Consider the following 24421-nt stretch of genomic DNA (forward strand, 5'->3'; position numbering starts at 1 on the left):
TTAGAAATAATGTATGTAACAAAATCATACAGGAGAAGTGCAAGTTCGGTGTATGAAGAGTAAAGGAGAAAGGTGACTAGAGGGGATCAGAGAGATCAGGGAAAACTTCATGGCAACATAGCATTTGACGTGGGTTTTAAATGATGAGTAGAGGATGCAGCGTGCAGAAGAGAGAATTCCAGGCACAAGGAACAGTGAGAGCAAAGGCAGGAAAACACAGGATGTGCTTGGAGACTGGCACAGAGTCCAATTTCTGTGGAGCATCAAGCACGTGGAAAGTGAAGTTGACTTTTACAATTTAAGCTATAAATAATTTTAAGACCTTTTTCCTTTGATACCTTTTTGGTGCTGAAGTCCATTGTTACCTTCAGTAGGATGAGTATTGTGACCCTTACAGGCCCTTTCTGCTGCCTCAAACAACAGGAAAGAGAAAAGGAGCCCTAAAAAATATTCAACATCCTTAAGCCTCATGATCTTACAGTCATTCTTGACTCCTCCTTCTGCTTTACTCCTGGATCTTCTTAATCACAAGTTTTAATCAATCTCCCTCTCTCACTTCTCCCTTTCACTGAACTTATCCCATCTCACCAAGGCTTCTCCTCTGTACTAATGCAGTACACTCCTAACTTGTCTCCTTGCTTCTGCCTCTTCCCCTCACCCAACGTAACTCCCACATGTCTATCAAAATAATATTATCTTAGAGCTGTGCAGTGCAGTGGATAGAGCATGGGGCTTGGATTCAGGAAGACCTGGGTTCAAATCCAGCTTCAGACATTTATTAGCTATGTCACTGGCAGCTCAGTCTCTGTCTCATTGGTTTCCATATGATATGCCTCATTTTCTTCAGATGTAAAATGAGGATCATAATAGCACCTACCTCACAGGTTGTGAGAATCCAGTGAGATAATATTGGTAAGGTACTTAGCACAATTCCTGGCACAGGGTAAGTGCTTAATGAATGCTCGTTCCTTTCCCTTTCCTAAGCATAGGTCTGACCCTGTTGCTCTCCTGCTTAAGAATTGTTAGTGGCTCTCTGATGTTTCTAAGATAAAATACAAACTCCTCTGAATGTAAAGTCTTTTTACAAAGTGGCTCCAGCCTGTCTCTCCAGATTTATTTCACATTCTTTCCCTTATATTCTGGGCACTAGCCAAACCAGCATACCTGTTCCCTGGATTCAGCATTTCATCTCCCACCTCTGGGGCTTTATGTGGGCTGCCCCACTATCTAGAATGTGTTCCCTCCTCACCCCCATCTCTTAGAATCCTCAGCTTCTTTTAAGGTCCATCTTAGGTGCCAACTCCTAAAAGGAAGCTTTCCCACTTCCGCCAAGGTGCTAGTGTTCTTGCCACCCCATTCAAGTTGACTTCTATTTACTTATGTCTTTTTGCAATATCTCCCAGTATAATGTGAGCTTGTTAAGGGCACTGTGTTGTTGTTCTTGTGGCTTTTGTAATGCAAACTAAGCACAAAATGCCTTGCCTTATCAAAGGCACTTAATAAATGCTTATTCAGTTGTTGAATTGAAATTGAAATAGCCTTCTATTATAACAGTATGTGGACTTCAGAAAAGTGTCTCTTTGACATGTTTTCCATAATAGAAAATCTTAGAACTCCTTGAGGGAACTGATTACATTCATCTATTAGACATATATTTCCTGAACAAATTGCTCTCCAACTCCAAATTATTCCATGATGGTTTTATCTGAGACATCATTAAATTTCAAATGTTTGTGGACATTTTCATATTATCTATATGCTTCATGAATTATAGGGTGCCTTGGAAAGTGTGTGAGTCTGTTAAAAGAACCACTCTAGTCATACATTGATTTTAAGTGACCCTGTCACACGTGAAAACAAATCAGATTGTTGCTGTTAATGAGCTTTTCAATTTACTATTCAGTGGATCAGATAAGTGGATTTAAGAGGTAATGATCCTATTTAGTACTGAAGCTTGACTGTCAGATCGTAGTAGTTGAGAGGAATCCCCAGGGACAAAAGCGTTGACACGGTTCTAGATGGAATGATGAGAATCCAAGCTAATGGATGATAAAAGGAAGAGTACAGGTTACAAAGATAACTGTGGATTAAAGCTCTGCCACGTGACAGTGTTGACTGTTTTTCCATTATTTTATTGGGTAAAATCTGATGCAGTGAGAAACTGTTTTGACAATGGAGCGCAATAATAGCACAAAGCTTTTTGTAGCTTATTCTTTCCTCTGTGTTTTTCCCAACAAAGAAATGACACAAAAAGTTTTTCAAGTATAATCTTCATCAAAAAGGAAAATAGAAATATTTTTAAAAGACACATGTTGTTGACTGTAATTAACTTTATTAAAATAAAAATATAGTATCTGAATATTAAAATAAAAAGGTAACAAGATCTTTTTTTTTACTAGATTATAAGTTCCTTGAGGACAGGAATCGTGTTTTATTTATCTCTGAATCCATCCTAGCACCTGTGACAGTTCCTTGAACATAATTATTTAATTAGTTGGCTGAATGAATTAATATTGAATATTATCAAGCATTTGAAGACCTTAATAATCCCTGTAATATAAATTCTTTGCAAGCATAGAAAAAGACAGCATTCTACCTAACTCTTTTTATATAATAAATATGGCATGGTAATAATAAGGTAGAGAAAGAGAAGCAGAGGTGAATATTGTTCATGAATGTCCATGTAAAAATATACAATTCTGGCATTCCAGATATAGCAGTAGTTCAAGAAGTATGCCTATCAGTTAAGCTTTATACTTGAAATCCAATGATAGTTTACCATTAGAATAACAAAACATAAGCTTACTAAATAATAAAATTCATAAAATAAAATTATTTTATCAATATGTACAGATAAAATACAATAATCCTTCATGCTAAGACATTAAAAAGTATACAACTGTAATAATTTTTTGCTTGGTTATTTATTTGAAACTGAGAACTAACATTATATATCATGGAAAAACAAAACTATTAAAAACAAATATAAAGCAGGGACTCTGCCCCTACTATTACTCCTCAAAATAGTTTTAGAAATGCTAGCTAGAACAATGAGGAAAAAAAAAAAGAAATGAAGGAAATAGGCATTCGCAAAGAAGAAAAGTTAAAATATATCAAATTTGCAAATGAGTGTAGAAAACCCGAGAAATTCAACAACAAAAAACTACCAAGATAATAATTTGGTAAAATAAACCCACAAAAATCATCAGCATTTCTACATATTTCTAACAAAAAAAAAGAAGCAATAAATAATTGGAGAGATCCCATGTATATAGCTAATATAGTATAGTATACTATAGTACAGTTACAGTACAGTACAGTACAGTAAAGATGACAATTCTGCATACACTGATTTACAAATTGATTGCAGTACCAATGGGATACTTCAAAGATTAGGTAAAATAATTTAAAAGTTTATATAGAAAGACAAATGGTCAAGAATATCAAGGGAAATCATGAAAAAGGAAAGGAAAGAAGAACTTTTTTACCTGTCAGATTTTCAAATATATTATAAATTATAATTGTCAAAATTCTCTGCTTATGGATAAGAAAATAGAATCAAAAAGACAGTTTACACACTGATTTCTACTGCATAAATAATGACAGTGAAAATCTGGAAAATATGTAGAAAATGGGAGGGAAGAGACATGTAAATAAGTAGGATGAATGTAGTATTACTTTGTTAAAGCTTATCTATGTGTTTTTTTCTATGAAGTAAATGATGGAAGTTTATAATGTCATGATTGTTATTACTTTAAGATTCATGTTTGTTGGTTGTTGTCAAGGCTGTGATGAAGATTATTTTTAAATAAATGTGAAAGATTTTCCAAAAAGATCCAAATTTGCTTTCTTGATTTGTAAGTTGGTAAAATCTCAAAGTGCTGTTGACGTTGTTCAGGACAAGAAACTTAAGTGAGAAAAAGCAGTAACGTGTGCTGTTACGGACCCTCGACAGCCATGTCCTTGTCAGAGCTGCTTTGTCGGAAATTGAGATTTCTAGTATCGGAGTGCATTTTTAAGAGTGATGCTAATGACCCACCATCAACAGGCCATTTGATATAGGTTGCAGCTAGGATGAACTTGCATGGCCCTCTTCAACCCAGCCTCTTACCCTTATAGGACTATGCAGAACTAATTTTGAAGTGGCCGGCCAGGGCTGGGTGTATAGTGAATATTTATAGGATGTTAACTGCCATTTTCTGGCTTTTAAACTGGGTCACTTTCATGAAGCAGTAGCCCCAGCCTCATTCACAGAAGGCCTGCTGTGAGGAAGTGGAAGAAAAGAGGGTTGTTTGTGTTTTGTCCCTTTGCCATCTCCACAAGTAGTGACTGGTGTTAAAGCTTCCCCTTATTAAGGGCTAGCAACAAATGGCTGTCGATATTGTTGAATGTAGGGCACAGCCCAAGGGTCTGTCACATTGGCGATAGTTGTCACAGAGTCCTAGTTAGAATTTTCTTTCAGAGAAGTTGAAAAGGGAAGGTAGACCAGGAACAGTTAAAGAAGTCTAGAAAGCTTGTCACAGTGGTTTAGAGGCTAGCTTCAGAGACAGAAGAAATACATGTAAATATCACCCTTTCTCATTCTCTGACTCACTCTGCCAGGCTGTAGGAACCATCTGGACAAAGGAAACTTAGTTTCAAAACCCTGGAACAGAAGACTCTGGTTTGAATTCTGTTTAAAACCCCAGTGTGAGATTTCTGCAATGAACAGCTTGACCTCCCCTGTATCACTACATAGCTCTGGGTGATTTGTGGTGCTCTAGGACTTTTATGCTGCTCTCATGACCCATGGAAATACATTAGGTTGAAGTTTCCATATGAACAACAGAAGGCTAAATAAGCATGCCATATGAAAGAACAGACCAAGAGAAATTGAGGCAACAAATAAACAGTCAGAGGGGATCAAATCACAGACAGAAATCACCCATAGAGCTGGTGTCTGGCAATGGCCTAGATTAACGTAGGATAACCTGGAATCACACCAAAGTGGCAAAGCGTGTGGAGGTGTTAGCCCACCTCTTTGGCTCTGCCAGCCTCACAGAGAGCATTCCATTGGCCATCTGTGGAATTCTCCCGCTCGGGGTGTGAGCCGTAGGGTATGTTTATAAAGCCTGGCATGGTTTGGATTATGAGGAGTGTGAGCCATGCCTCAGACCTCTTCAGCTCACTTTCCCACAGTGAAATTGAGTTCAAAGGCTCCAGGTGTTCTCAGAGGAGGGACCCTGTGTTTTAGAACTTCAGATTCAGCAAAATAAGCCAGGCATATCTCTGTTTAGGAGAACACAGGCAAGGGCTGATGGAGGAGAACTCCTTGAAATGGTTTATCACCTTTTGTACTTACTATAGTCATTGTTTTTGTGGGTTTTGCACATGTTTAGAAAATTCAGTATGCAGCGTATCATAGAGAGTTGTAGCTCATTTCAAGTTTTTGTTCTTGTTGAGTCGTTTCAGTCGCGTCTGACTCTTTGTGAACTTATGTGGGGTTTCTTGGCAAAGGTGCTGGAGTGGTTGGCCATTTCCTTATCCAGAGTATTTTACAGATGAGGAAACAGAGGCAAACAGGGTTAAGTAGCTTGCCGAGGGTCGTGCAGCTAGGAAGTTTCCAGGCCCAGCACTCTGTCCGCTGCACCGCTTACCTAACTGCCCCTCATTTCCAGTGCGCTTCCTGAAGACAAGAGACAGCTCCTGGGGCCAGGAGGTGTTCCACGGGTCTTTGGTTGGGTTGTTGCTGATGTTGTTGTTTTTTCTTTGTCGTCTTCCTAAGCCGGACCTACTACAGCATAGATCGTAGACAAGGGAGGCCACTTTCTGAGTGCAAGCATCATGATTAGGTCAAAATTTCCTAAGGAATTGAAAGACTGAGGGAACATGAAATTCTCTGCCTCCCCAGAAAGGCCAGTTTTTACCCTTCCTCCGGTACAATTGTAAAAATGGAAAATAAATTATAATTTGAAACAGTTCCTTTTGCTAATATGTTTTTAAAATATGTCTTGATAATGCCCTTTTTGACTGTAGAAATGTTTCCATACAGGTATATGCCCGAATGTCTGAGGTCTTGGGAATAACAGGTGACAACCATGTTCTAGAAACATTTATGACAAAAATGTGAGTTAATACTTTGATTTCTTATCCATTTATTCTTTTTTTTTTAATAGAGCTACTTTAACAAAATTCTTGATATTATAACTAAACCCATTTTAGTGTCTAGAATGTTCCCATTATGGTTTCTATATGAGCACGGCAGTCTATAACTTGGGTTATTTTTATAACCATAAGTCATATAGAAGACCTTGCTATGTCAGATTATCCATATGTTAAGAGATGATGAGCACACAAGTCGAAGAGTTCTAATCAAATCAGTTCCATCTCATAGTTTTGTATGACCACAGGAAAGTCCTCTCACCTCGCTGGGCCTTCGTTTCCTCCTCTGCAAAAGGAAGGTTATCATACTAACTGGTTCCCTTTCAACTTTACAATCTATGATTTTTTTTTAAGTGCTATGAGATGTAGCTTAGCTTGCAAATGCCAGTGACTTCTTAGTTTGATACATTTTAATTTTTTACACAATAATTCAGAACAGTTGAAAAAATATCCAGGGCCCCAAACTGGAAACCCATTAGAAAGATTACTGTTTATGGGAAGAAGAAAAGCAAGGAAGCATTAGAGTTCTTCTTTCCATCTGTTCCTGAAGGAACAAATTCATGGGACCCTTTAACATTCTAGAATGAGCATAACAATAGACCTAACTTCCCTTGCTTTCCCTATGGTTTTACCTTAGAGAATGTCTAAAAATTTTATTTTCATGAGAAAAGAGGTTTGTACCTATAGATACAATAATTTCTTTGCAGGAATTTTGGAGCTAACTTATAATTCGTTTAATGTTTTAATTTACCCTAATGGATTTATTGTCTATGCAAACCTAGTTTCCTCTATTAAAAACTGAGACAGCTGTAGAATGCACAGAAATCAACATTTATAATGACTATGTACATTGTGAGATGACTGAAATTTTGAATGTTACTGAAGAAGAATGGAATGGAAAACCTTCTGTTGTTTTGGGGGACAGTTTTACATTTTGTGAAATGTGTGGTAATAATAATCATCTAACTTCTCAATTGAATTTGCCTAAAGTCTGTATATATTGGTTTCTTTTACAAAAAACATATCACTTATCATCAATTTTTTCTTTATTCTAGTGTTACAAACCTTAAATACTGGGGAAGATGTGACCCTGTGATAGCGAGAACTCTGCAGTTCCTAAATGATCTTTCTGTTGGATATCCTTTTTGCTGTGTGTCTGGTAGAGTATAAACTGTAGCATGATGCATCATATACAGCACTATTATTATCACTGTTAACTCTGCCAAAATGGCAGTCTTGTGTAATACCAAGTTACCCATCACTGAAGGTTTTCATTGGAAGCTCAGTGATCATTTGTCAGGCTTTCTGCATAAGATATTCTTACTTCAAAAAGGATTTGGACTAGATGAGTTCTGAAGTACCTTCCGAATCTACAACTGTATGACTCAACATTTTAGGACCACTTACTCAAACAATAAATATTTATTAAGCACTTCATACTTATAAGACACAGCTCAGTATTTAGGAATACAATGAAAGATGAAAAATAACATAGCCCCTGTCACTAAGAAGCTTCTTATCTAATAGGAATGATGCAGTCACACACACACACACACACACACGAAACCATAATACAGGGTAGGAAATATATTTTAATGCAAAGACACTGCATCCTTGCAAGGTAGATTGGTGTATAGATTCCTTCCCTATTTGTACGACTATAGTATCATAATACATAGAATTACTTCTGAAAGGGAACTTGGAAAGCATCTTATCCAGCTGCCTCATTTTAACACAGAGGTGGCACCGAGGTTCAGAGAGAAGTGACTTGCCCAAGATGGCATGGCTAGATTCAAACCCAGGGCCTCTCACTCCAGATCCTGTAGTCCCCAATAAACAAGTAGGAGGAATAAGGAAAATGCCAGGGTGACAGACAGTATCATATTTCTAGACCTTGAAGGGATCCCATGGGCCCTCTCTCTAATCCAATCCCTTCATTTTACAAATGAGGAAACTAAGGCCCAAAGAGGTGAAGTGACTCACTGCTAGTAAGGGGAAGAGGGTGGGATTTGAACCTATATCCTCTGGCACCTCACCTGTGACTTCTTCTACTGTACCATGCTGCCTAATGCATGATTGTATTTGAAGGCCTCTTTTGTACAAGTAAACCCATGCACAGTGAACTAAGTAACAGATATGGGATTCTTTGCAATATGTCAAGGAGCTGGTTTTGGTTTTGGTTTTTTTAAGAAATTAGGACTTTATTTTTAAATATCAGAATGTTTTAAAATATTGCACCACAGTCATAGAAACAAGTGCAGTGAATGTTCTTCAGGATCATCGCTTTGTCTGTTAAAAGGAAAAAAATGAGCGCTGGATGAAGAGAGAGTACATAATGAAAAGACAGGATCAGATTGTGAGCTTCATTGTATGTAGAAGTTCTAACCCTCACAAAATCAACCCCCGGATCTTTTTTTAAAGTAGGTGTTATATTACATGTCAAATGCACAAATGTCTTTAATATTTTATTTTTTAATTAAGAATTAGATATTTTGTTAATTTATACTTTACTGATGTTGTCATGTTCCACATGTAAGCTAAATATATATAAAGTATTTTGCATCTCAGCCATGAGAAATGTAGAAGACATGAAAAACATTGTTGTAGTTAAGTAGTCAGTATTAGTTGATATTTTAATTTCGGCATAACATTCTGAAGATAGTGGCTTCTGCTAGCAATGGTTGGGGTTGTGTGGAGAAACCTTTAACATAGGTTCACTTCAGTAACATGTTTGTATTAGTTAAGTTTAAAATTGTGTTCCTTGGCAAACCATAAAAGATTTCCAAAGTATTAGACACCCACTTTTGTGCTGGAATTTAATATGCAACTTTTTATTGGAAAATAATCGTCCTTGTCTGGCAAAATCCACCATGCAATATTTCTGTTAGTAGGTATAATGCAATAAAGGCAGGGAGGGCTATTTATCACTACAAATTTTGAGGATTTCAGGATTCTTTTTATTATTTTAATATATTTCTTTGGTATTAAATCAGAAAAATGATAAATTACACCTGTCGAGGCTGTTTTTCTTTTTTACTGGAAAGTGATGTACAACCCAATTTCTGTGGTCATTTTGGCTTTTAAAGATATGTATTTTTTTCTTATTAAAAAAACATGCAATAGTTTTTTTTTAACTAATAATACTGAAATACTTTTTATTTCTAACATATGAAGTGGTTTATAAGTGCTTCCTGGGTTTTCAAACTTCGGCCTTTTTGCAGTGAATTAGTTTATTTAAAATATTTGTGCAAATTGTTTAGAAAGAAATAGACATTTTATAGAACGTTCCTTATGAGTTGAATTTATCCCATGACTTAAATCAAATTTTAATTTTAAAATAGAATTAATCTGACTGCATTGTTGTTTTTAGCAATTGTCCATTCACTCATATCTACCTTAGATCATTTTTCCACCGTAAAGCTATAGCCCCTCGTGAATTGGTTCAGAAAATGAAGCCTTTTATTTTCCAAAATGTTTACTGCTTTTGACCAGTTTTCTGAAAGTTTTTTTAATATGATTCCGGAAGACTTATTATACAAAAGTTAAAAGAAACTATGACATCTTTAACAAAGGAATACAAATGATTTCCAATAGTGTGCATTGTTTTATGTTATTTTAACAATTATTTCAGGTTTGCATATTTAGAAATATATATTAGCTCAATTTGATTTCAATGCTCAGTTATTTGAATTATAAATCATTATGTCGCTTCCAGCTGATCAGTCCTGAAACATCTTTGAATTCATTTACATAATGGAATATGTGACTGGTGCAGCTATGTCAGTGTAGTCACGGTGTTCCCTAATGCGTGGTTAGTTGTTTCCAATCATTATCTTTACTGTCATGTGTTTTTAATCCCAGTTGTGTTATTTTTAGAACAACAAGCAACTATCTGGCTTACAGAAATATGGTCTTGTTCAACAGTAAAAAACACCCAACCCCAACTGTAGGCCCATTATTAATTAGATTGTATTAATAGACAAACAGTAATATTAAGAATTTTGCTAACTTTAAAAGATAAAATAGTAAATAAAACAGTAAATAAGTGAAAAACAATCCTCCCCCAAAAAACGATGACCTCTTTAAAAGGGCAGATGTCTTATAGTGAAGTCTAAAATGAAATCTTAAATTTTGTCACTCTTGATATATGATTGTTCAGATATTTAGAGTTGCTTCTACTCATCGTTTTTACCTGCTTCTGAATCGACCTTAATCTATATATTATGGCATATTACAGGGGTTCTTAACTTGAAGCCTATTAACGTAGGTTTTTAAAAATATTTTGATTATTATATTTCAGTGTAATTGGTTTGCTTTATTTAGTATTTTTTTATGTATTTAAAAACATTGTTCTGAGACAGTCCAAAGGCTTCACCAGACTATCTAAGGGGTCCATGATTCAAAAAAGGGTAAGAACCCCTGGAGTACACAGGTAGTCTTCTTGTTTCAATTTTCTGGGTTTTGATCAGACTTTTAGATATTGAGAATGCAAAAGATAACCTTCCTTTTAGGAAGGGCTACCAACTTTAAGGTAACTGGAGAATCTCATTGAGTTATTTGGCTTAAAGCAGAAAGTCAGGTGACCCAAACACACTTGCATGTTTATTGCTACTCCCAGAAAGATTTTTTTTCCTATTTAGAAAATAGTTGAATTGACTTTTGCAGTGACAATAAAATAATATCACTAAATAATTACATCTGTGAGGTTGTTACCTCAGAACTCCATAGACTAGCTAGCCATTCATATTCACCCCTAGGGCTGCTCCTTGCTAAGTGTGCAACTCTCCAAACTGGTCAAGTTATAATATCTTTAAAGTCTAGTGACCACTGGAAAGAAAGTGTTATGTTTCCCAGCTTATTTATTATGTCATATTTATCATATATTTTAATTTTTTTTCTGTTCTCTCCATTTTCAAAATTGATTTTTAGGAATTTGTAGAACCAAATGTTTGATTTGCATATTTCGGGTATATTGATACAAAGAGCATCCCTGTGAAGGGTCACTGTGAAATTTCTGTCTATGGTACAACAGTTAATATCACTAGACTCCACCTCTTTGAAAGGTTATCTTACCTGCAGCAAGAATCGCCAAGATCATTCCAGTGGTTAACACGGGTAGTTATTTTGGGGAATGGAGACCCAGTAGCATGTGAGCTATTAGGAAAACCATTTCATTTAATTAATAAAAAAGGAGGAAAAGAAGAAGAGAGTTGATTTTCATCTAAATTTGTTTGGAGTTTTCTTGTTCCCATGTTATTGTTGTTTTAAACAAATAATAGAACTTTTTTCATAGTTTGCTTATCAAAATTCATGCTCCTAATAAGATAAGAGATCTTATACATGGTCATACATTTACTTCAAGTAGCCTAATTTTCTAATTCTGGGACATCTGAGAATTTCATTGCAGAATATTGTATTAGCCTATCATCTCTCAAGACTAGGGGTATAAGAGAAACATTCCTAACTTCCTTTTAATAAATTCCAAAATGATTCAATCATCTCTGAATTTACTTATTGAAGCCTTTCTTAAGCCCATTTCCACCTCTATTCTGTTCTGAAAAAGAATCCTTTTATTTCCTTTCAAGCTACCTTCTTTGAACTCAAAGGAATATTGCTTGGTTCTACTATATTGTAATTTGGTAAACAACACTGTGTTAATCTTGACAAGTTGTGTTGATATAAACTACAGTCATATCTTCTCTTAGTCATTTTTCTTAACACACTAACACATCCCTTTTGTTTAACGTCATGAAGACCCTTTTATCTTGATCATTTTGTATGTCTTTTCCTGGACCTTATCCAGTTTTATTTTATCTTAAGGTAGGAGAATTAGAATGACATACTATTATAGTTTCAACATTTAGACAAAAGTAAGATTTTTTTAAAAAAATCTTTATTTCCAAAGGCCTTCTTTGATCAATCAAAACATTTTCTTCACCTTTTAAAGGGACACAGCAGTACAGTGGGTTGATATCTTCAAGGGAAAATCAACCATGATTCTGAACTCATTTTCCTGGGCTACAATTTAAACCGAGTCTGTGATTTTATATCCCATCTTGTTTGTACCTTGATGTATTATTACCTTATATTTGCCCACATTGAAGCTAATCGACCACTTTTCATCTTGCCCACATACAGCTTTATGAGCTCTCCTTGCAGCTTATCCATTAGTTCAGAATTTCACCACATAGAAGTCTTAGCATTATCAGCAAACTTGGTTTTACTAATGTACTCTCTTCATTTCTGAAAATTATCTCAGCACAGGTTCTTCAGTTATCTAAATGTTGATATTCCCCTTTCCAGAGAATAGTTCACATGTCTCACCTTTTATTTCCTGGCTTTGTCTGTCCATAACAAACACTCCTGTGAGTCCTTTTTTTTTTTTGTAGTGAAGAATGTTGGGTAGAAATTAGCTTTGATTCATAACTCCCTTTCAACCCCATCATCTAACTCTTCTTCAGCCAAGTTCTGCCAGTTCTTCCTTCACAGTGTTTGTCATTCGTCTCCATTTTCAGTGTCCTCCTGCTCTGTAAGGACTACCTTTCTTAGATCTTAGTTCTATTATGCCACTTCGTTTTGCAAAAGCTCACAATTATTTCCAATCAGTTTTTACACCAAAAGAAATATATACCAAAAATAAAATGTCTGATATTGGATGTGAGTACATTAATGGATCCATTATTCCATCAGTGTGAGTAATTCCTCCAGTTGTGTTGATTGGAATCCTGCCTCAACCTGTGTGATTCTTGTCCAGGCACTGCCATAAACCCACAATAGAGCATTTGCCCAATGCATTGGCAGCCTTCCTCAAGCCCAAGGCTTCCTAACCTTGTTTGTATCACAGATGCATTTAGCAGTCAGGTACAGCCTGATTCAGTGAGATATATCTAAACTTATGAGAATAATGTTTTTAAATGCATGAAATACATAGGCTTGCAAAGAAAACCAGTTATTATGAAATATATCCCATAATGAATACATACAGCTATAATGAAATACATACAATGTTATCAAAAGATTTTAAAAAAAAAGTTCTCAGACACCAGGTTAAGAACCCCTGGCATAGATTTTTTAAATATTCCATGGGTACCAATGCAACCTTCATGCCATTTTATCGGCTAGCCCCTTCTCTTACTACACAAGTGGTCTGCCTTCCTTTTCCAACCATGTATGTTAGACTAAAATCCGTTGAAGATCCTCCACCATAACTAACCTCCTAATCTGCCTCTCGACCTTATTTTGTACTCTATCAAAATATACTTTCCTTCTCATCTTACATTCTTCATCATCTTTTAACCATGAGTCATTACACGCCATTTCCTCAATTTGGAATGTCTTTTCCAGTAAATCCCTCTTAGATTTCAAAATTCTACTAAAGACATTTCCTTCATAATTCCTTTCCAAAGTTATCCCATGATTCCTTTTTAAAAAATGTCCTGACTAAAAACCATCTAATTTGTGGTATACTCTCCTATTATTTGTTCCTTACTTCTCAGAATACTTGGTACATAAGTATTTATCTTTGACTAGTAAAACGAACTATTCTCTGTTGAACCTATCTTGCATCGCATTATAGACTTCTCAAAGCATAGGACGTGTTGGTTTTTTTTTCTTTTTGCATAATCTCCCACCAGGTCTGTCATAGTGTTCTTCAGCTAGTAGATGCTCAATGCGTGTTGCTTTTGGTCTGCCTGATGAACTAAATCTTTTCATCAAACCACAATTTTTGGCGACCCAGAGGTCTGAGTGAAAGATATTCTTGTATTCCAGTTCCTGCTTGAGTATACATTCAGCCTGATCTGATAAAGGGACATCTTAGAACTTTGGAATTTTTGACATTGTACTTTAGCTCTCTGAAGCAGCAGTGTGGTGGCTAGAGATCTGGCCTCAGAACCAAGAAGACCTGAGTTCAAGGCCTGCATCTAGCACTTCCTGGTTTAGTGACCTAGGCAAGAGTTTAGAACTGGAAGGTACAAAAAATGGTGCTGATCTTCATTAGAAGAGGAAATTCCTAACCAGGCACTCCTTATATTAATGAAAGCCCAGGCCTAGTCAAAACAGCAACAGTGACCACCCACTTCAACCATATTTGTGGCCATTATCACCCTACAGTGATTTCTAACACATCATTGTCTTGGTAACAAATTCACTTTTATGAATATAGCATAGGCTTTAGACTCAGTCTTCTGACTTGCTTGGACCAGCAGTTTGGGCTACCAATGATCAGCTGCTCCTTCTAGTTACTGAGTTCTAGGAATAACTTAGGTGAGGTTATTGTTGCAGGGATGATCCCTAATCAGTATTTCCCAATAGAGACCATTTGACTAATTAATATCTCCCCAATATTCATTAACTAATGAGGTTTTTACAAAGAGATATTTTCTGAGAAGCTCTAGCAATTATTTAAGTACCCCAAATGCTGAGATGCATCCTCCCCTCTACACACCCAGTCCCTGGAGAGAGTAAACTCAAAATTAAAATGGTTGCTCTAAAGTGTTCCTTCCCCTGATATCCAATCAAGAGAGATACTTCATGGCACTGAGATTCCTTCCTTCACAAATTTCCCACCAAGTTCACATCTGGGTATTATACAGCCAATAGAAAAGTGCTCATAGGACACATCTCAGATACCAGGTTGATTTTCTGCTGGACTGTGTCAAGGAGGTGATTCCTGGGGCAGGCTCCTTCACACTAGACTTGTCTCTTGCTGCTGCCATCAGCTCCAGTTGCTAAGGAGACCTTTGATGACTTCTCTGACCTCTGAGGTTCACAAGGTTACCTGGGCCATTCCATCTCACTTAAGATTAGGAAAGAATAAACAGAAGGCACTATGCATTTACATTCACAGTCACATGGAGACCAGGGGACAGGAACTGCTCGATTCCCCTCCCTTTAACCTAGAGGTTAGTAGTTGTTCTGGTAGTAGTTCTGGCCTGGCTTGCTGTCGGGGAAGAGGAAGAAAGATCTCTGCTCCTAACTTTTTTAGTCTTACTTATTTCTAACCCAGCTGCTAATTAAAAGGCTTTTTATCACAACACCATAAACTGACAAGAAACAAGACCTGCATGTACTCAAGCAGGGGGATCCTAGCCCCTCTGTTAACTCATACCCAGAGACAGGCTTCCCAGGCTTCCACGTGGGTTGTACCTGGCCAAGTATATGGTACATTACTTAAGGTTGAGACTAAATTGACCCCATTTGTAGAATAAGGCATAACTCTGTCCTCAAAATAGTATTCATAAAAGTGTATGCAATAGCTTTATTGTTTATATAGCATTTTAAGATATGCAAAGCACTTTACATATGTATATTATCAGATTTCATCCTCGCCCTGAAAGGTAGGTACTATTATTTCCATTTTATAGATGAGGAAACTGAGGCAGACAGAGATTAAGCAACTTGCCAGGCATCACACAGCTAGTAAGCATGTGAATCCAAATTTGAATTCGGGGCAAGTCCAGTACTCTATCTGGTCTACCACTTAGCTGCCTCTCTATATATTTCTTTATTTTTTTTTTCTCTCAGCAAAAATCTGCCTTCTCACCCTTTCTCTCCACCCAACTTAGAAAGAAAGACAAAACCCTTAATACAAACATGCAGAATCAAGGAAAACAAGTTTCCCCATTGGTTGTGTCCCAATATGTACACATACATCCATATTTATATGTATGTCTTCTTGAGTCCTTCACTTGCCTTTCAGGTGAGAGGTAGCATGTTTCTTCATGAGTCTTCTGGAGTCATGGTTGGTCATTACGCTGACCAGATTTGCTAACTCTTTCAAAGTTGTTTGTCCTTACAGTATTGTTGTCATCATATAAATTGTTCTCCTGGCTTTGCTCATTTCACTCTGTATCCTTTCCTATAAGTCCAGTTTTCTCTAATATGATCCTTTTCATCATTTCTTATAGCACAATTATATTCCATCACATTTATATAGCATAACTTGTTAAGCTATTCCCCCATTGATTGATGGGTTTCCCCTCATTTTCCAGTTCTTTGCCACTGCAAAAAACAGCCGCTATAAATATTTTTTGCACATCCATAGATTTTTTAGTGCTAATTGCTTCCTTGTGATATACTCCTTCTTATTCCCTCCTCTTCTTCTCCCCTCTCTCTCCTGTTTCCCTATTTAGTGAAATGTATTTATATACCCTTGGGGAGTTAGGTAGGGCAGTGCCTGGATAGAGCACCAAGCCTGGAATCTTCCTGAGTTCAAATCTGGTCTCAGACAGTTACTAGCTGTGTGAACCTGGGCAAGTCACTTAACTCTTTACCTCAGTTTCCTCATCTGTAAAATGAGCTGGAGAAGGAAATGGCAAACCACTCCAGTATCTTTGCCAAGAAAACCTCAAATGAAGTCATGAAGAGTTGGACACAACTAAAAACAACTGCACAACAAAGTTATTCTCCCCTTCTTTGACTGGTTCAGATGAAAGTGAGGTTCAAGTATCAGCAGCTCCCCATCAGCACTCCTACTTGTTTATATAGACTTCTGCCTACACAGCCTGATTATGTGAGATAATTTTTCCCTAACCTCCCTCTCCCTTTTGCTTTCTAGTATTTTCCTCTTACCCACACTTTCCATTCTTCCTTTAAGAATGTCAGAACGTAACAAAACCACTACTGTTCCCTCTTATTAAATTTCCCAGTAGCCCCTGAGTTCTCATTTGTGTTCACCAGTGACCTGTACTGATGGAAGGCGCCTCTCCTTTCCAGCTTCCTTTTGTGTGCCATCTTTCCCCATTGGATTGTAAGCTCCTTGAGGGCAGAGACTTGCATTTCTTTTTCATTGTATCCTCAGTGCTTAGTACAGTATCTGGCCCTTAATGGGCTCTTAATAATAATGTATTCACTGAGTGGCTGACTGACGAAGGAAACTCTAGGAGCCTACTTACCCAGAGAAGAGTGACTTAAAAGTGAAGACATACATGTCCTGACCCTCTTTTTTTTTCCTTCTTGTATTATTTGTTTGCTTTGATTCAATACACCTTCCTTTTATGGCCAGAGCCAGCCTTGGCTTCCTGGGAGGAAATATAAAATCATGGTATTTATGCATATGAATCTGTTTTATTATTATTTATTGGCAAAATGAAAAAATGTATTCTTAATTATTTTTTTCTTTAGAATGTAATTAAAAGGCACCAAGGCTGGCCTTAGTACAAAGTGCACATGTGCAGTTTTGCAGCAGATGTGTCTTTGGCAGAGTAGATTCTTCCTGCAAATGTTCTTTTTATTGCTACCATAAATATTCTGTTGTCAAAACATGACTTGCTGTTTATTAACAGCACTGACAGAAAGATTCCCATTAATGGCAACATTCTTATTTCCCAAAGACCCTGTCACTTTTAACTTTGCAACTGCAAGAAAATTTGTATGTGGTAATTACTTCAGATATTTCTTAGTTCATTGATTCTTTCCCCTATTAGCCAAATGAAGTTTGAGTGGCAGTTCTTCCATTCAGTGAGTGGCACCGTAAAGTCATCCAGTTTCCATCCTGTGTGGGACTTTCAACCTATCAGCACTGCTTCTGCCCACATCAACCTGTCAGTCAATCAATAAACCTTGTTTCATCAAGCATTCACTATGAACAGAACATTGTTCTGTGGGAAATTAGTACATGAACTGACCTCTATGTAGTCTAATGGATAAGACATTATAAATGCTGTAGGTACCTATAAGAATAACAATAATGCCATATCCATATATAGCCCTTAACACTTTGAAAAAACTATTTTCAGATCCATTATCTCCTGGGAGTCCCTCTGAGTGAGATGTCAGAAGGGCTTGTCATCCCCATTTTACAGATGTGAAAACTGAAGCTCATAGAGACTAAGAACTTACTCAGGGTCACTGAGCTAGTTACTGGCAGAGCCAGAAATAGAAATAAGGTCCACTGACTGCCAAGCACTTCACTCGTTGTAGTGTAGGCTCCTCACAGGTAGGGAATCTCTTCTGCTTCTTCTTTGTATCCCCAGCATTTAGCATAGTGCCTGGCACACAGTAAGGCCTTAATAAATGATTGTTGATTGATTGATTGGTTGATTTATTGACTCACTATACCACTTCATAAATGTCTGAAATATAAAATTAGAAACACCAATGTAGTTATAGAGAGATATGACCATAGTTGTTCAATATCAGGGAAATGTGAAAGAGAAGAGATTCTCCTAAGACGAAATTATTATTCAGATATAGGTTATACTAGGTGACTTCTGAGGTCACTTTTAGGTCTCGCATTCTCTTGTTCCAGGAATATAACTTGTGGGAAAGTTTGGAAGAACTAAAAGAGCAGATCTTTGGGAAATGAATGGAACCAGACAGACTGAGTCTGGACAGTGTCTTGAACCAAGTTTCAAAGGTATAAAAGCTTATATGCTGTATTTATGTTTCTTGACAGAGAGAGATAGAAAAAATGTCACAAGTAGAAAAAAGGGCTTAAGAGTATACAGAAGATGTAACACGTAGATTTCTCTTTTAGAAATGGGCAAAAACATAAATTGAGATGTTTTAAAAGACAGAAGCAAAACACTGAGTCAGTTATGAGTGCATTCATGATTAGTCTACTTTTTGAGAGTAGCAGAGTTCTCAGTCCAAGATTCCTTTCTGTTCTCCTCTTTGCCCCCTTATTCCTCTGCTCTTAGTGCTCAAAGAACAGTGTCCCAGAAACACTGAGCTGCTTCATCAATAGATGGCATGTCATGTACTGAGCTCCCTGGAGAGCTTTCTGATCCTCCCTCTGAGCAGGATTTTCTTATAATTCTTCTGGCAGAACTCATCGCTTCTTAGAGTTGAGTAATTTTTTTCTCCATTATGGCTCGTTGATAATTATTTTATGATAAAATCACATTAAGTAAAAAGAAAGTCTAAAGTAACGTCCAAAATTTAAAAGGGGTCAGTTTTAATTTTCCACCATCAAGACTTTAATACTAAGAGAATTCTTATCTTAATTATAAAATTCATTCTTCTTTTTCATGACTAGAATTCTATATGAGATATGAAAAGTAATTGCACTGGTTAATAATGGATTATTACTCTGACAGTGAAAGATATTTCTATACTGTATGCTTTTTTTTAAGATTAATGTTTATCCTTCATAAGAAAAAAAATCAGTATTACACAGTTGAATGTTGTTTTGGTTACATGTTTATAAAACAAAACTATATTCCTCTTCCCCAAAAAAATCCTTGACTACTACTACTTATATTCTTTTAAAAAAACTGGTGAAAATAGAGGCTGTGAGATTCATGCTTCAGAACCATACTGTAAGTCTTACTCTCTCAGCAGTGAATTTGCTGTTCTTCATAGTTCAGTGCAGCATTTTAATTCTGAATGCCATTTTGTTTTTGTTAGAGTGAACACTTCCCATTTCTGGGTGTCAGTGAAGGCTACAATCTCAGTGACCTGAGATGTCGAACAACATTCTACACAGCTCTTACTCGCCTCCTCATGGTTGATCTAGGTAAGGTTACTAACGTCTGCTTGACAATAAAGAAATTTGAGTTCGAGTTTGATTTTAATTTAGAAATCAAAGTACACATGAGTAGAACACTCAGCCATCCAGACCCTGCTACTTACTTCCCATACTACTTGAAGAAAGTTGCTTAACTCTCAGGGCCTTAGTTTTCCTTGTCTGAGAAGTGAAGGGCTTAGAATAGATGACCTTTCAGCTCCCTTCAAGTTCGCAGTTTATGATTCTGTGGTATGATATTTCACTTGCTAGTTTTTCCCATCTCTGGCCATTTCTAGGAGCTCTTGAAATTTTGGGCTTCCATTTGCTAATATTGATTCCAGAAGAAAGATCTTCAAAAGGCAGCCTATGCTTATCCTTAACAGGAGTCCTTTCATTGACCTCTCACCTCAACACCTGTAACCAGGACTTTGGAACTAACACGAGAAGCTAATAGGTGGAGAGAAAACCAAAGTTCAGAATCCTTCTTCTCTTCCAAAGGTAGCAGCTGGGTCATTGTCTCTTCAGTGCTCTCCCAGGAAGCATTGCAACTTGAATGAATATATGTTAGTGTTTGCTGAATCAGAGGAGCAGGTCAGTGAATGTGCCATTTGTAGCTAAGACTCTCAAAATTTAGAGCCTGAAGATCATCTAATTCAGTGCCGGACACAGAAATCACTCTCAGAATGGGAAGAGACTTGCCCAAGAGGCTGAGAACAGAACCTGGGGCCTTTTAACTCACAGTCCGGGACTCTTTTGACAGCAAGGTGACATAGTGGATAGAGTGCTGACCCTGGAATCAGGAGGACTTGAGTTCAAATGCGGCCTCAGATACTTGCTAGGCTGTGTGACCCTGGGCAAATCACTTAACCCTCATGTGCAAAATAAGCTGGAAAAGGAAATGGCAAACCGCTCCAGTATCCTTACCGAAAAAACTACAAATGGGGCCATGAAGAGTCAGACACGACTGAATGACTCAACAATAACAACTATAACCGAGGCTCTTTCCATTAAACTGTAAAGCAGACGATGGGAATTACTCCTTCCTTCCCATGGTGATGTATTGATTGATCCGTCAACTTACATGTGAAATTTTTAATGTGATGATACTAAAAGAAAGAATGATGAACAACTTTATGCAGTGGCATTGTTGTAAAGGCATTGTTCCTTGTAATGGAAACATGACAGAGCCACTCATATAGGTAACGATGCTTTTGCATAGGAAGCATTTCACTGTGGTTCAGTGGAATAAATTATAAGAAAGACAAACTGCAGAAAGTTTGGAGAAAAGTGTCCAGAATGATTAAGGAGCTGAATGGGATTGATTTCCAAGGAAAGATTAAAAGAACTATGTATGTATAACTTGGCTAAGTGACAACTAAGGCTGGAGGCAAAGAGAACTGTCTATAAATATTTGAAGAGTATAAACCAGGCATGCAAAACCTGATCATCTGGTCCCCCTCAGCAGTAGAACATCTGACTGAGTGACAGTTTGGCACCCCCACACTGGCCTCAACTCCAGGCTTCTGGGGTGTGGGGTGTCCAGGGAGAGCAGAAGGGCCCTATGTTCTTTGTCATTCATCATCATCTTCATCACCAGAAAGATGCACAAGCAATGTGTGAGGGGCAGAGCTAGACACTCTGCTGGATACCAAGAGCCCTAAGATGGCCCCTACCTTCACAGAGCTTATGTTGTCAGAAAAAGAAAATCTCACTTTGGTCTCTACCTTTTGGTTAGTATCTTTTTTTTTATCTTACACATTTTATGCCTGCAAAGAACGTGGAATAATAGGATTTTAAAAAGAAAAGAAACCTCAGAGATCATCTAGTCCAACTTCCTCATGTTCTGTAGAAGGAAACTGAAGCCAGTAGAGGTCAGGTGACTTCTCGACTTCGCTGGGGTGACATGATAGGAAATGATGGAGTGCAGACTCAAGCCCAGGTTTTCCGACTCCAAATCCAGTTCTCTTTCCACTATACTAGAGATAAAAGATCTGCGTTTGAGTTTTTGGCCATTTGTGTGAGTTTGGGCAAGTCACTTCAACTTAGTTTTGCTTAATTTCCTTACCTAGAATAATCCCTGCCCTCTGCTTCCCTCACAAACTATTGTAAGGATCAAATGGGAAAATGTGTAAGTGTATGAGCAATAAAGTGTTATCCAAACATAAGGTGCTAATGCTATTAATGCTTACTTTTATAAATATGAAGTTGCAATATTGATTCCTAATGGATATTGTCAGAACTCTTTCCTTTTTCATTATGTGTGCATTAAGGTCCAAAGCTGCCACTGCTGTTCGGAATAATCACAGACCATAGTCGTAGACTGTGAATAATATTATCATAGTCGCAGACCAGCATAATATTATCATCATAATCATACCATCATTATGGCCTATGGAACCAGATGTACCTGCCAATAACCAGAAGCATGTAGCTTTGCCCATAGGCGTCTCAAAGAGGGAATGAGGACCAAGTTCTTTCCGCTAGTCACTTGAATATTCAACTACTCGTTGCTTTAAAAACTCTATGTTTTGCAAAATCATGTTGAACATAAATATTATTATTTGAAAGTTTGTCTCATCTACTATGCTGAATGTAACAATACTCTCTACATTATTAAGCAGAACAATATGACTTCATAGTTTTATTTAATAGTAATAGTAAATAAGAAACAGCACAACCTATTCTTTTAAATAACTCTCTTGAATGGAAACTTTATTCCTATGTAGGATGGGTAACTGTGTTGAACAGGACAAGTTAAAGTATTATAATGTCCATTTAAATGAGTAAATGACAAAAAGCCTTCATAAATTAAAAGGAAAAAAATAGACGGGTAGCCTTTTCATATTACTGATTTACTTTTGCAGAAGTAAGTAAAATAATGTTTGCCTGGCCCATTAGTTAATCGATGGATAGAATTCTTGGATTAAAATGAAAAACAAGTGTGATTGAATTTGAAAAAATAGACTGAATATGTTAAAATGAAAAACAAGTGTGATTGAATTTGAAAAAATAGACTGAATATGTTTTATGTCTGAGCCATGCTTACTGGAGTGATTAGAAAAGGGGAAAGAAATTGGGTGTCATATTAATTGGTATTTACTTTGAAATGCATTTTGGTTTCCATTCAACAATTTGTACTTTCTAGGAATTTAATTAGACTTGATGTGCCTGAGGTTATATTTCTGATGAAAATGGGCTTCTTCTTGGCAATAAAGAATTGTACCACTTTATCAAATTGGTCCTTGGCTAAACGAAAAGAACTACCCACTTGTGTAAAGAGCAGTACCATCAACACTCTTGCTACCACATGTCATCAAGATATTTTCCCTTTTCAAAGTTTGGAAAATGTGTCTGTGTGTTCCACAATTTCCATTTTTCTTCTTTTCTGTATTGTAAGCAATTGTTCAATTAGGATGCCAAACACTGTCTCTGGAGCCTCTGTGTACGCAAACCAAGTAAGGCGACCAACCCCATGGGCAGATCCATGCACCCTTCCGAGAATTACTTCAGGCTCCCCAGATTGTTTTTGAATTAACTTTGTTGGACTAATAAACTGAAGGAAAGATAGTATTACCCAATCCAGTCAATGAAGAATCTCTAGGGTGCTGTTCAGTATAAAACCCTTCAATGTGATAGAAACATTCTTTTTAGTTTAATATGAACAAAGGCGAATTGAGTTGGCGAAGGGAAAAATGAAAATAGCTACAAGGAGGCTCTTCTTCCTTATGGAGAACCTAAGAGTACTGATAGTGAATTGAGGTTGTACCAGTTGTGAATTTGGTACTGATTGGTACCATTACCTTTTTATTGCTTAGACATTATGTGATTGCTCTTTGAGTCAGAGTGATCACAGGGTGAACATATGTTTAGAATTGGTAGTACTAGTGTTTTCCACAAAAAATAAAATTCTATGCAATTGGTAATTTTGGAAAAAGACAAAATAGTACTATTTCTTTAAAAAAAACTACATTCTGTGAGTGGCTAGTGATATTTCTGCCTTTGTGTTTTAGCAAGGTATTCCGAAAACTTTTGGTTATGTCACCAAAAAAAATCGATATTTGTTATTCTTCCTATTTTACATTTATGGAAGCAGATGTAGGGTTAAGTGACCTTAGTACATTAAAGGAAAGTAGAAATTACAAAGTGAAGAAAGTAGGGAAAGTTTCCATTTTTTAATTACTTCTCCTCTCTTTCTTTTGTCGCAGTGTTTGTCAGTATTATTCTTCTTTCTTGATCATTAACAAACTTCTCTCTTTTTTTCATTGGAGAAGAAATATTGCCCTGTGTTTTTTGATTGATTGATTTTCTGGTCAGGATGGAGAGGGGGAAAGCCAGACTTTCAAGACTATGAAGTTATAGACTATGAAGTTATAGAAGATTCCTGATTACTGTTAAACACCTATAGGTGTACCACAGTCATACACGCAAATGTACAAATGGGAAAATATGAATCCGGTATAATTCGGGGCTTTATTTTTATGGCAACTAGTGCCAAAAGGTGCCCTAAATTAAGGTTTTGCCTTTATTCTCTTTCGCCTTCCCCCCCCCCATGAATAAAAGATAAAGAACCTTCTGGGTTCCCAAACTCTATCCCTGCAAAACTAAGCGAGTAAGAACCCTGGTCAACAACAGTAATGAAGTTGATAGATATGAAGACTCAATATGGACATCTCACCTGTGTCCATCAGTTGGCTGAGACTGTCTGCAAAATAAACAGTATAAGGGGGAAAAGGTAGAGAAACAGCTGGAGATACTTAGAATCTATAATGAGATAATTAAGACTAATTAGCTGGCCCTGTAGGCATGAGGTAGCCCATTAAGTTGAGATCT

General features: G+C 36.8%; 1 protein-coding gene across 4 annotated transcripts in view; it reads left to right on the forward strand.

Moving 5' to 3' along the window:
• The window catches only part of RANBP17 (RAN binding protein 17), a 324967-nt gene that overhangs the window by 204360 nt on the left and 96186 nt on the right, over positions 1-24421 (forward strand). For all 4 annotated transcript variants that reach the window (XM_020992315.2, XM_078150547.1, XM_078150546.1 and 1 more), the window contains 4 exons: positions 6032-6105; positions 7197-7277; positions 19340-19403; positions 19492-19600. In XM_020992315.2, the coding sequence (XP_020847974.1) occupies positions 6032-6105; positions 7197-7277; positions 19340-19403; positions 19492-19600 (328 nt within the window). The remainder of the gene's footprint in view (positions 1-6031; positions 6106-7196; positions 7278-19339; positions 19404-19491; positions 19601-24421) is intronic.

This window comes from Phascolarctos cinereus, unplaced genomic scaffold (assembly GCF_003287225.1).
Source record: "Phascolarctos cinereus isolate Bilbo 61053 unplaced genomic scaffold, phaCin_HiC Scaffold_2;HRSCAF=192, whole genome shotgun sequence".
NCBI classification, from domain to species: domain Eukaryota; kingdom Metazoa; phylum Chordata; class Mammalia; order Diprotodontia; family Phascolarctidae; genus Phascolarctos; species Phascolarctos cinereus.